The 12456-nt window shown below is 44.1% G+C and overlaps 1 protein-coding gene across 3 annotated transcripts in view; it reads right to left on the bottom strand.

Annotated features, from left to right (window-relative positions):
• The window catches only part of ABCG4 (ATP binding cassette subfamily G member 4), a 105590-nt gene that overhangs the window by 11255 nt on the left and 81879 nt on the right, over nucleotides 1-12456 (bottom strand). For 2 of the 3 annotated variants that reach the window (XM_030220643.1, XM_030220642.1), the window contains exons 7-13: nucleotides 8932-9055; nucleotides 8662-8776; nucleotides 7607-7734; nucleotides 6283-6381; nucleotides 1782-1950; nucleotides 447-547; nucleotides 104-262 (exon numbers count right to left, since the gene is read on the bottom strand). In XM_030220643.1, coding sequence (XP_030076503.1) covers nucleotides 104-262; nucleotides 447-547; nucleotides 1782-1950; nucleotides 6283-6381; nucleotides 7607-7734; nucleotides 8662-8776; nucleotides 8932-9055 — 895 coding nt within the window. The remainder of the gene's footprint in view (nucleotides 1-103; nucleotides 263-446; nucleotides 548-1781; nucleotides 1951-6282; nucleotides 6382-7606; nucleotides 7735-8661; nucleotides 8777-8931; nucleotides 9056-12456) is intronic. The other variant, XM_030220644.1, reaches the window with a different exon arrangement.

Here is a 12456-nt window from a genome sequence, read left to right as displayed (position 1 = left end):
TTCTGCTTCCCATGTTAAGAGCAAAGGGCAGGAACCAGAGCACTGGGAGTCCTGCAACCACAGAATGACTGTTCCTTCATAGCATCTCCAGAATTTCACTCACCTGCACAGAAGTTGAAGCTGCTCCGATCAGTAGACCCAGAGATTGCGCAACAAGCGCTGTACAGGTGGCAAGGGCAGAGAACAGCAGGAAGCGTATGGCCTCCGGAGGTTGTCCTGTCATCCAGTATACGATACTGCAGTAAGTGATGGGACAGATAACCTGCGAAGGAATGAAACACACTGTAGCCACAGGCAACCACTAATGCCATGCAGTGACAAGTCTTAGCACAAGGCGAAGGTTAATTATATGCTGTGATGTCATAATATTAACATGTGGAGAGGGTGCAAGGAAACATCAGTTTCCATGAGCCCGAAAACAGTTGACATTCTTTTTCTACACATACCTGGAAAGGTACGTCAGCCATAGTCTTAGCCAGGTAGTACGCTTTCAGACTGTACCAGTAGTTAAGGTGCTCCCTCAGGAATACGGACATCTCCAAGGGAACTGTAAGTGCACAGGCATCAGACACATTTTAAGCATCTATGTTTCTATTCTAGCAATTGCCCATCTCTGTACTACTCCTGAGACCCTGCTCTGGGTCTGTTTATCCCTGACCCTTAATATATTATCCATAGAGGGACTCCCACCATCAGTGAGTGTGGTTAGCAGGGACCCTTGACATATTCCAGCCAATATTTAAGACTATTTAACCGTCCAGGAGCAGACTTAAGCCGGCTAAGCCCCAATATTCAGTGCGAGATAGCCGGCTATCTCGCACTGAATATTACATCAGTGGCAAGCCTGGTCACTGGCTGCCGTTACGTGACATAGCCAGTTAGCACCAATATCTCCACTACCCAAACTGTAAGGGACTGAAATATAAATTAACATATGCATCCAGCTTCTCTTACATATGCATGCAAATTTGGAATGAATTACCAAAATCCATAAAATAGCATGCGACATAGTGACCTTCCGTAAACTATTGAAAACTTATTTATTTATGAAAGCATACAATAACAACTCATCATAAATTCAAATTAATAAAACGCAACTATACAATATGTATTCTCTATATCTCAACTGTTTTTGCTAATTATCTTGATTTCCAGTTTAATGATCCTAATTAGTCAAGCTTTTTTTGTCATGAATGAAGTTTAACCTATTACCTTTAGCTCTTATCATAGGACAAACTTTCCTCTTGTAACCTAACCTAATTTGTGCCTTTACCCCAACTATGTATTTCTCCTATCCGGAACTGGTAATCACCACATTGAGCCTGCAAATAGGTGGAAAAATGTGGGATACAAATGTTATAAATAAATATTCATTGGCTGACTGGCTAAGTTTAGCAGCCAGATAGACCCACATAAACAGCAGGTCTATCTTTGGCCACTATAACTTAGCCGGTCAGCTGATGAATATTGGCTTAACCGGCTATGTTTTTAGTGGTCAGAAAACCCCTGAAAGTCAATGCCAGTCACCGGACACGGCCCCCAGCATTGAATTTCCTGGTTCGCCGCCAAAATGCAGGAGTTAGCCAGGCTCCCTTTCGTGCTCTGAATATCAGTCCCATTATCTATACAGGGGCTCCTGACATCACTGAGTGTGGTTAGCAGGGACCCTTCATATATAATCTACACAGGGGCTACTGACACCAGTGCATGCTGAATCTGTTGCAAAAAAAACCCCAAAACTGATGGTGAGTAAATGGAAGGAGAAACAAAGAGGCTCTTACAGGTGAGGACAGTTGGCATGAGGGCTGCAAACATAAGGAAGAGCATGGAGAAGAATAGGAAGCCAGTGTTGTTGAAGACTTTGCCAGCATCATTCCCAATGTTCAGGTAGAGAAAACCAATCAGCACCCCAATACAGACATGGGACATAAACCTTAGGTGAGTCAGTACCTGCAATGATAACATGAAAGGAAGCAGTAGATAGGAATATAGAGATGCAAGCTCCAGAAAATAACAGTGTGCCACCTATCTGCCAGATGCTTATAGCAAGTGAGCAGACTGTGGAAACAGTGGCCTGTCAGTCAGGCTTGTAATCTGCAACTAATCGAAACTAAACAAAGCATGGAGCAAATAATCAAGAAAGCAATACAAAGCAGATAACATGGCAACACAACACAAAAAAAATATTAACATTCCTACGGAAATATATAAAATACAATAACAATATCATCGTATATATTGATGATGTTGTTGAACTTTGATGCAGATTAATATTTATTTTTTTATAGTTTTATACCATAATTGTATATTACCTGCTTTGTGTTGCCTTCTTGCTTATTTGTGCAGTGGTTCTGCCTCTATTGTGTGCCGGAGCAAATAACCAGTGACAAAGCTCTGACAGATGCCTAAATGTTAGGGGCATTGATACCTTGTTATGCTTGTATTCTATAAAAGAACGGAGGCATCAAGATTCTATTATAGAATAGACTTCTACCGTGCAGCCTTGTGGGACCTACATGGAGGTGTCCACTTATAAAATTGCCCCTAAGCCCGCTTACCCTCCCCTCTCAATCCCACCTCTAAATGAGTCATCAGCCCTCTTAAAATATACTAAGTCTATGCAACACACAGAACAGACTCAAATTGCAGTTCATCCTCCCCTCTCAAATGCACATCAAAGCAAATGAGCCTTAAAACCCTCTCAAAACTATCCAGATCCGCCTCATGCATCAATGCACTGGGAAGCACATTTCAACCACTGCACCAACATCACAACAATATACCAGAAGGGAGTGTTACTGGGACACTTCTATGCGGTTTTTCTTTTCAGTTCATCAAGCATTTGTATATCTGTTACCCTGCATTTGTACTGACAGAGCAGGGAAAGACTCACTTAAAGTATCTCTGATGAGTTGGAGTTAGTTGAGAAGTATGGGTCTGCATCATCTCAAGAAAAGAATATTCTAGAATTACAAAGTCTCTCATGAGTATTTTACAGTAAATTAACATCCCAAAATGGAGAGAATGTTTTAGATTATTAATATGTCTTGTATGAGAAGGATGTTCCAAACTCTTATGGACTCTTGTGATAGAAACATAGAAACATGATGGTAAATAAAGGCTAAATAGCCCATCCAGTCTGCCCATCCTCCGTAACCACTAACTCTTCCTTTTCCTAAGGGATCCCACGTGCTTGTCCTATGCTTTCGGAACAGGCTTCCCTTCCCCAGAATGTTGCCCAGTTCCTAACAAATCTAAAAACCTCCTCCCTGTACCATCATCTCATCCACGCATTAAGACTCTGGAGCTCTGCCTGTCTCTTGGGCCCTGCGCATGGAACAGGAAACATTTCTGAAAATGCTACCCTGGAGGACCTGGATTTCAGCTTTGTACCTAGAAGCCTAAATTTGGCTTCAAGAACCTCCCTCCCACATTTTCCTGTGTCATTGGTACTCACATGTACCAAGACAGTTGGCTCCTCCCCAGCACTATCTAAAATCCGATCTAGGTGAAACGTGAGCTCCGCCACCTTCGCACCAGGTGATCCTCACGTCCATCAGCCACCCAGATATCTACATGCCTAATAATTGAATCACCAACTACAACAGTAATCATAACCCTTTCCTCCTGGACAGAAGCTCCTGGAGACACATCCTCAGTACGAGAGGATATTGCATTCCCTGGTGGGCTGGTCCTGGTTACAGGATTATTTCCAACTTCACCAGGGTAACACTCTCCATTTAGGAGGCCTTCCTCATCCAAGGCAGCACAGGGGCTGCCAGATTGGAGGTGGGACTTCTCTACAATGTCCCTGTAGGCCTCCTCAATGTATCTCTCTTTCTCCCTCAGCTCCTCCAAGTCGGCTACTCTAGCCTCAAGAGAACGGATTCATTCTCTGACAGCTAGGAGCTCTTTGCATCAAGCACACACATATAACCTCTCACCAACTGGGAGATAATCATACATGTGATACTCAGTGCAAAAGACTGGATAGCACCCCTCTTGCTGCTGGACTGCTGTTTCCAGTGCATTTTTTCTAGCGAAAAAGGTGCCACCGGTACTTAAATGCCAATCCACCCTTTAGGGGTGGGGTGATCACTAAGGGCCCACCCCACAATAGCCAGGCCCCCTGCAACCAGTCACAGAATCTATGACAAAGGCAGAATTGGTGTGTACAGCCTGAGCTCTTTCAGTAAAACTTGGGGACCATGAACATTAGAAAAGGTGCTGGTACCCCCAAGTACCCCCTCAAAAAAAGCCCTGGCTGTTTCCATCTTAGTATTATAGAGTTGTTTAATTAAAACTTCTTCAGGTATTAGGGATATTAGATGAATATAAAGAGCCTTAAGATTATATGGTATAATGTGTAATTTATTTAGTGTTTGCTTCCCAGAAATTAATTAAATGTAATTAAAACTCTAATAAAAACAGTCCTCTTGTTATCCTAATTAGAATAATGACTATAAATGAAGAGTTGTGCTGGGGGTGGGAATGAAAACTAAACTAGGTCCTGCTGTGCCCTGCTAAAGGCTATCTGTTAATGCTGTGGTACAAATTTCAAATTTTAAAACTAGGGAGAAAAGAGTATAGAGACTAGCTGATAAAATTTGCTTTTTCTTTTCTTTTTTTTTCTGCCTATCAATAACTTACAATTCCTCCTTTAAACTTCAGTCTTTAAGTTCTCAAAACACAGAGCAAAATAATGTTCTCTTATCAGAGAAAGGTCCTCTTCTCTCAGAACTTCTCAGAAAGAAAGTTAAGAGGGACCTTTCCTTTCTCTATAGTTCTGATTATAAGGGGACTGTGTCAAACAAACCCTTTGAAGCTAACTCAGGGCCAGATGCACTAAACCTAACGAGCCCACAACTTGCGTTTTAAACTGGTTCCAGCCAGTTTAAAACGCAAGTAGTTTACCAGAGGCATGCACTAAGGACATTTTCCCTGCTACGGTAGCAAGCAACGAAAACGGAATGCAAATTATTCAAAAGCTATTATAATGAGCTGCACTACCGTTGCAGCACATTATAATGAGATGCAGTACCGTTTTTCCGATTCCCTTACCGTTGGAACCCTAACGGGAGGTCTGCACCTCTTGTTAGGGCTCCTGTGAGAGAATCGGAAAGGAAAAGGGCCCCCCAAAAAAGGTAAAAAAGAAAAAAAAAAGCAGGGAGCGCATGTGAGGAGCGTCCTTTATGGAAGTGCTCTCCCTGCGCTTGTGAGAGACGTCTTTTTTTTTTTTGCCGTTTTTCGCTCTGCCGTTTTTTCCCCCTTCTATTTTGTCTTCGCCGCGCCACTTACCCCTCCACAGCAAAATTTTTCTATTTTCCTGGTTGCCGGAGAATCAGGACGTCCCTTTCGATTATGCACCTCTTCCTGGTCTCTTCAGCCAATCAGAGCGCGTTTTGCTGACAACAGCCAGCTAAACCCGCTTTGATTGGCTGAAGAGACCAGGAAGAGGTGCATAATCGAAAGGGACATCCTGATTCTCCGACTGGCAACCGAGGAAAATAGTGAATGCAACTGAGCTACAACGAGTAGCTCATTTGCATTCCCTATCGTTGATGCATTCCCGTTCCCTACCGATTCGCTATGGAATCGGTAGGGAACAGGAATTACCGACGACTTTAGTGCATCTGGCTCTCAGTAATCAGATTTCCCTCAGTTTTGCAAATATTCTACTTCCTCACACCTTAATTAACACCTAATTCAGGTTAGTAGCAGTACTGCCTCTCCAGCAGCCAAAGAACAGAAAATAACAGTCTTCTAGGACAGAATCTGAGCCTTGCTACTATCCTTTTTAAAGTTCTTTGGCTGTTATGTTTCTACCTCTAGAAAAAGTTTCAGTTTAAACTATGGGAAAAGGGTTGTACACAATGGAAACTAGTTAATAATGCTTGTTTCTCTCTACTAACTGTCTCCTGAGAAATTCCCCCATCTCAGCAAAGCTAGTTCTTTTGAAATCCAAGACCCTCAATCTTGAATAAGTCCTTTCCTCTGTCTTAATATTGAACCACACCATTCGGTGATCACTAGATGCCAAATGGGCTCCCATCATGACATCAGAAACATTCTCTCTGTTTGTAAGCACCAGGTTCAGAATAGCTCCATCCCATACTGGTTCCATTATCCACTGCTGAAACAATTCTTCCTGTAGGGAATCCAAGATCCCTTCGCTTCTGGATGACCCTGCAGCAGGGACACCCCAATCGACATCCGCATACTGAAATCACCTATCAGTAGTACTTCCCCATTCCTAGATAGAAAGGAATGTTCTTGACTTACCGTATCTCTCATGATACAGATAAACGTTCTCTTGAACAGGATACAGAACTGGGTCAAGGAGCTTGTAGCAAATGTATGACTCTCAATAGAAGAGATATCCTGAAGAAATCAAGAAAGAGTGATAAAAGACCAACTGAAGGGGAAGTCTCACCCAACAAGAGGAAGAAAAAAAGGCCAAATAATGAGAAACATATTAAATCCTCTAGTAATGACGTGGAGAGAGCATTTGACAGGGTGGATGGAAATATCTTTTTTTGTCTTGAATAAATATGGGGCCAATATTAACTCCCGCAGTCGGTGCTGAGCCTGGACATTCAATGCCGGGTTATTTCTGGTGACTGGCATTGAATATCTGGTTTATTTTTAGCCATTTTAAAGATAGCCAGCCAAATATAGCTGCTATACTGGCTTTAAAAATAGGTGGATATGGAAAAGGTAAGGGGAGCATACTTAAGTGGGTAGGACAGCTGGTGCTTGTTGAGCAATGGTTCTCAACCAGGTCCTTAGAGATTCTTTCATCAGTCTGATTTCAGGTTATCCACAATGAATATAGAAGTCATATGGAAGCCGAGCATGCAATTATATTTCACGTATATTCAATTGTGGATAGCCTGAAACCAGACTGATGAAAGAATCCCTAAGGGCTGGTTGAGAACCTTTGCTCTACAAGCACCAGCTGTCCCAGCCACTGCTCAGGTACAAGGAGGAGGGATGAAGGTGGGCAGTTCTCGAACATATGCCATGGGCCACAGCACTCTTGTCTCACCATAATTGTTTAATTGTCCTTTCCCATTTCACAGATAAGTTTGATATGGCCATTCATCTTGCTTCAAGGTTGGTGTCCCTACCCTCCGGAACCAACTTCCCCTGGATATCCAATTAGAAACATCTTTTAAAAAATTCAAACGTGCTCTGAAAATGTTTTATTTCACAAAGGCATTTCCGCCTCATTAGGCAATTCTCTGCATATAGGGGGTAAGGTCTCTCTACCTTAAGATTACATGGATTGTCTGTTGTAATTTTTTGTTCTTTTTCTTTCTTATATCTGATGTTTTATTAGATTAATGCTTTTGCTTACTGATTTTATTCCAAATTGTAACCTAGGCCTCCTATTGTACCATCCTTTGATACTTTATTGTATCTATATAGTACAATTATCAACCGCCTAGATATCCTCTGATTGGCAGTACATCAAATAGAAGGTGAACTTTGGACTAGGAACGGTGAAAGCGATGTGTCTGGAGCAGAGTGTCCCCTTGCTGGCCCACAGAACAAGCATCCCCCTTCAGTGTCCCTCACAGGGGTTTGCCAGCACATCTCTTACCGTTACAGACTCAACTTGGCAGGTCAGACTATCAATCTTCTTCTCAGCCATGGCACACATTCCATCCTGCACAGCTCGGAATAGGACTGGGTTCAAGTCGCCATACTCACCAGATGCCACCTCTATAACTAAAGACAACATGGGGCATGAGCAACTGGACCTCACTCACTTGGCCAAGACTCGACAAATGACAAGTGTCAGGTTAAGTATGAGGTCAGTATTCAGAAGGGTCTAGCTGACTGGGTCAAACGCTATGCAAACTGACCTGATGAATTAGCTAAATTTAGCCCTCCTAAATGTAACTAGGCAGTTCATTTTAGCTGCTCAAATTCTGGACACAATTAGGGAGATAGGTAGGAGTGCAGAAATTTAGGAGGCCTAAATCTGGCTGACTACCTTCCTCTACCATCACTATTTTATTTATTTTGTTACATTTGTACCCCGCGCTTTCCCACTCATGGCAGGCTCAATGTGGCTTACATGGTGCAATGGAGGGTTAAGTGACTTGCCCAGAGTCACAAGTAGCTGCCTGTGCCTGAAGTGGGAATCAAACTCAGTTCCTCAGTTCCCCAGGACCAAAGTCCACCACCCTAACCACTAGGCCAATCCCAGCCCCACTTCCTCATCCCCTCTGGATACTAGAATAAGCTAAAAGGTGCTGGCATCCTAAACAGCCCTCCCCCCCCTCCTTTGTGTTAACCTTTTGAAAAGAGCTGACAGCCCTGACCCCATTCCACCAACTCTCCACCAACCACTTTCCAGACCTTTTTTTTTTTTTTTTTCAAACATTGTGGCTGCCCCAAGGTCTTATCCCTCATCCTACATTCAAGTGTCCCCACTGTAACATAACATGTAATAGTGAATAAAACCTATGAATGACACCTGGATCCACCTCCATCTTTACAGCCAGCACCTTCTGAAGAACAGATCCCATCCAGATAGCTTATATTTCTTGGCCCATCTTTTCTCTTCTCCAGCATATATCCACCTCCAGGAAGCAGGAAACAGAATGTTAGAAACAGGTCACATGAAAATTGGAGCTGTGGAGGACTTACTGAAATCAGCCGGGTTGTGGTAAGTGGGGCACTGAAGGCCAAGCTGCTTCAGGTAAGGAATGAGATGAGTCACTGCCCCTTTAAAGATACACTGACCCTGGCTCAGAATATAGAGCTGTGAAAAAGAGAAGAGACACAACTCAGTGAAAAAGGAAGGGACAGTCCTGGCTCTTCAACACACCTCCAGTGGTCTTTCATTTGCATCAACATCCATCTCTCACTCCCCACTCAGGTCCCCATCACATCTACCATCCATCTGTCACTGCTCACCTTATCAAACATTTCAAAGAGTTTAGCACTAGGTTGATGTATGACACAAATGATGGTTCGACCGCCCTGGGCCAGAGACTTCAACAGAGAGACCACCTGAGAGCAGGAGGCGCTGTCCAGACCACTGCATGGGAGAAGGAGGGAAAGCAAGTATGTGAATAAGGGGCCCTTTTACAAAGGTGCGTTGGTGCTGACGCATGTCCAATGTACATCAAATTGGCACTACTTCCCGGCTACTGCCTGCCCTGGGTTGTAATTCCATTTTTTGGCACGTGCCCAAAACACACGGTAGAAAATATTTTATATTTCATACCGCGGGGCCCTTACCCGGCGGTAATCGGCAGTTGGTGCACGCTGCATACTTACCGCCCGGTTAGCACGTGAGACCTTACCGCCAAGTTAATGGGTGGCGTTAAGGTCTCAGGCCGAAAATGGACACGCTCTGGTTTTCATTTTGCCGCACGTCCCTTTTCCGGCATATTAAAAAAAATCCCCTTTTTTTCCAGGTGCGCTCAGGAAATCGACCAGCACATGTCCAAAACACGCGCCTATGCCAGCGCAGGCCACTTTCAGGCGTGCCTTAGTAAAAGGGCCCCTGAGTGAGCAAAAGCTAAACCTATGAAACAGTCCCCTCTTACCATAAAGCCCCAAGCTAAGCCAGTGTGCAACAGGACCTGCTCCTATCATGGATGATATCTAGAGGAGGAACAACTCACAGCTGTATTCTGCAGATGTGCTGACCACATCTTTCTTTCCACATCTGTTGTTTCCCAATATGCATTTTTAAGATTACGCTTGAATTCTTTCAACTGCATTCACACCAGTTGTTTATTGCAATTTCTTTTGCCAATCATAGGGTCTTTTTGCTATATATTTTTTCACACAATTTTTTCCTTTTTTTATGAGCCCTTTTACTAAGCCGCGGTAGGCTCTACACCTGTGCAGCGTGCACCAAAATGAGACTACCGCCGGGCCAGCGCACCCTCCTGGCGGTAATTTCAGATTTGGCGCACGCCCATAACGCCTGGATGAATTATTTCCTCCTATGCGCACTGGTTCCGGCGGTAATGGGCACTTGGTGCACGCCAACCGGTCACCGCAAGCGTAGCGCGTAAGCCTTTACCGCTGGATCAATGGGTGGTGTTAAGGGCTCAGGCCATTTTTGGGTACTCACTGGTTTCATTTTTACCGCAGGTCCTTTTCTCGTCCCATTACAAAAAAAATCCATTTTTTTGTAGATGTGGTAAAGACTGGCCCGGCGCGTGCCCAATACACGTGCCTACACTACCGCAGGCCACGTTTTACCACGGCTTAGTAAAAGGACCCCTTATTTTGGACATTCTTTCAAAGTTAAACATTTCACATGCCTTATTGTGTTATAGTGATCCAGGTATACGCTATTTACCGTATTTTTCGGACTATAAGACGCACCGGACCATAAGACGCACCTAGGTTTTAGAGGAGGGAAAGAGGAAAAAAAAATTTTCCTCTTTCCCTCCTCTAAAACCTAGGTGCTCCGGTGCGTCTTGTCCGGGTTTTGGACCTCCGTCCCGTACTTACAGGATTCCATGTTCCCTGGTGGTCTAGTGACGTCGGGGCAGGAAAGAGCCCCCTCTTTCCTGCCCATCGCGCTGCTCTCCGTGCTTCTCAATGCTTTCTGACGGTCTCGGCGAGATTCAAAATGGCCGCCGAGAATCTCGGCGGCCATTTTGAATATCGCCGAGACCATCAGAAAGCATTGAGAAGCACGGAGAGCAGCGCGATGGGCAGGAAAGAGGGGGCTCTTTCCTGCCCCGACGTCACTAGACCACCAGGGAACATGGAATCCTGTAAGTACGGAACGGAGGTCCAAAAACGCTACCTTCGGACTATAAGACGCACCCCCCATTTTCCTCCCAAATTTTGGGGGAAAAAAGTGCGTCTTATAGTCCGAAAAATACGGTAATCAGGACCATTTCATCATATGCACTACTTTTTTCATCTCACCAATCAGGTGGGTCATTTCTTGTCTACATATGAGATATTTTTTTTTACATATCTGTGTATCCTTATACTTATGCACATTTTTTTGTAACGTAAGCTGTTAGTTTTATGGTAGATGTTATCCTATCATTATGTTATTTCGTTGAGCCTTTTTACAGTATTAAAGTGCACATTGCATTATTTTAAAGCATACATATTCATTTTACTCTCTGGTTTGCATATTGTTTTGGCCTCATTTTTACTATCCTGCTTATAATCGAACGAGAAAAACGCCCAAGTTCCGACCTAAATCGGGAGATGGACGTTTATCTCACAAAAACGAATAAAGCGGTATAATCGAAAGCCGATTTTGGACGTTTTCAACTGCACTCCGTCGCGGATGCGGACAAAGTTGATGGGGGTGTGTCAGAGGTGTGGCGAAGGCGGAACTGGGGCGTGGTTATCTGCCGAACACAGATGGGCGCATTTCACCGATAATGGGAAAAAAGTATGCGTTTTTAGCTAGAATTTAGGACACTTTTCCTGGACCCTGTTTTTTCACGAATAGGGCCCCAAAAAGTGCCCTAAATGACCAGATGACCACTGGAGGGAATCGGGGATGACCTCCCCTGACTCCCCCAGTGGTCACTAACCCCCTCCCACCACAAAAAATGAAGTTTCACAACTTTTTATTTTCACCCTCAAATGTCATACCCAGCTCCCTGACAGCAGTATGCAGGTCACTGGAGCAGTTGTTAGGGGGTGCAGTGGACTTCAGGCAGGTGGACCCAGGCCCATCCCCCCTACCTGTTACAATTGTGCTGCTTAATGCTTATTAGTCGTCCAACCCCCCCAAACCCACTGTACCCACATGTAGGTGCCCCCCTTCACCCCTTAGGGCTATAGTAATGGTGTAGACTTGTGGGCAGTGGGTTTTGAGGGGGATTTGGGGGGCTCAACACACAAGGGAAGGGTGCTATGCACCTGGGAGCTCTTTTACCTTTTTTTTTGTTTTTGTAAAAGTGCCCCCTAGGGTGCCCGGTTGATGTCCTGGCATGTGAGGGGGACCAGTGCACTACGAATCCTGGCCCCTCCCATGAACAAATGCCTTGGATTTATTCGTTTTTGAGCTGGGCGCTTTCATTTTCCATTATCGCTGAAAAACAAAAACGCCCAGCTCACACATTGTTGAATAAAACATGGACGTCTATTTTTTTCGAAAATACGGTTCGGTCCGCCCCTTCACGGACCCGTTCTCGGAGATAAACGCCCATTCGATTATGCCCCTCCATGTGTACCACATATTGTATTCTTATTGTATTCTATTTGCAGTCAGATAGGTTAACTATACTTTTCATTTGTATTATTATTATCATGTTTATATTATTTCTTGTTTTGATACTTTTGATATGTTTTTATACAGTGTAGCCCTTTACCCCTGAGGCAAGTGGCTTGTCCCGCCGAAACATGGCCCTGTGTGTCTCTGTTTGGTACAAATAAAGGTGTTCTCCGAATGATTCCTGCGTGGGAACCTTTTGTTGAATACTCCCTAAGCTGCAACTC

Source organism: Microcaecilia unicolor, chromosome 12, assembly GCF_901765095.1.
Source record: "Microcaecilia unicolor chromosome 12, aMicUni1.1, whole genome shotgun sequence".
NCBI lineage: Eukaryota > Metazoa > Chordata > Amphibia > Gymnophiona > Siphonopidae > Microcaecilia > Microcaecilia unicolor.
Note: the sequence above shows the minus strand (reverse complement) of the source record. Positions and strands in the feature narration are given on the sequence as shown.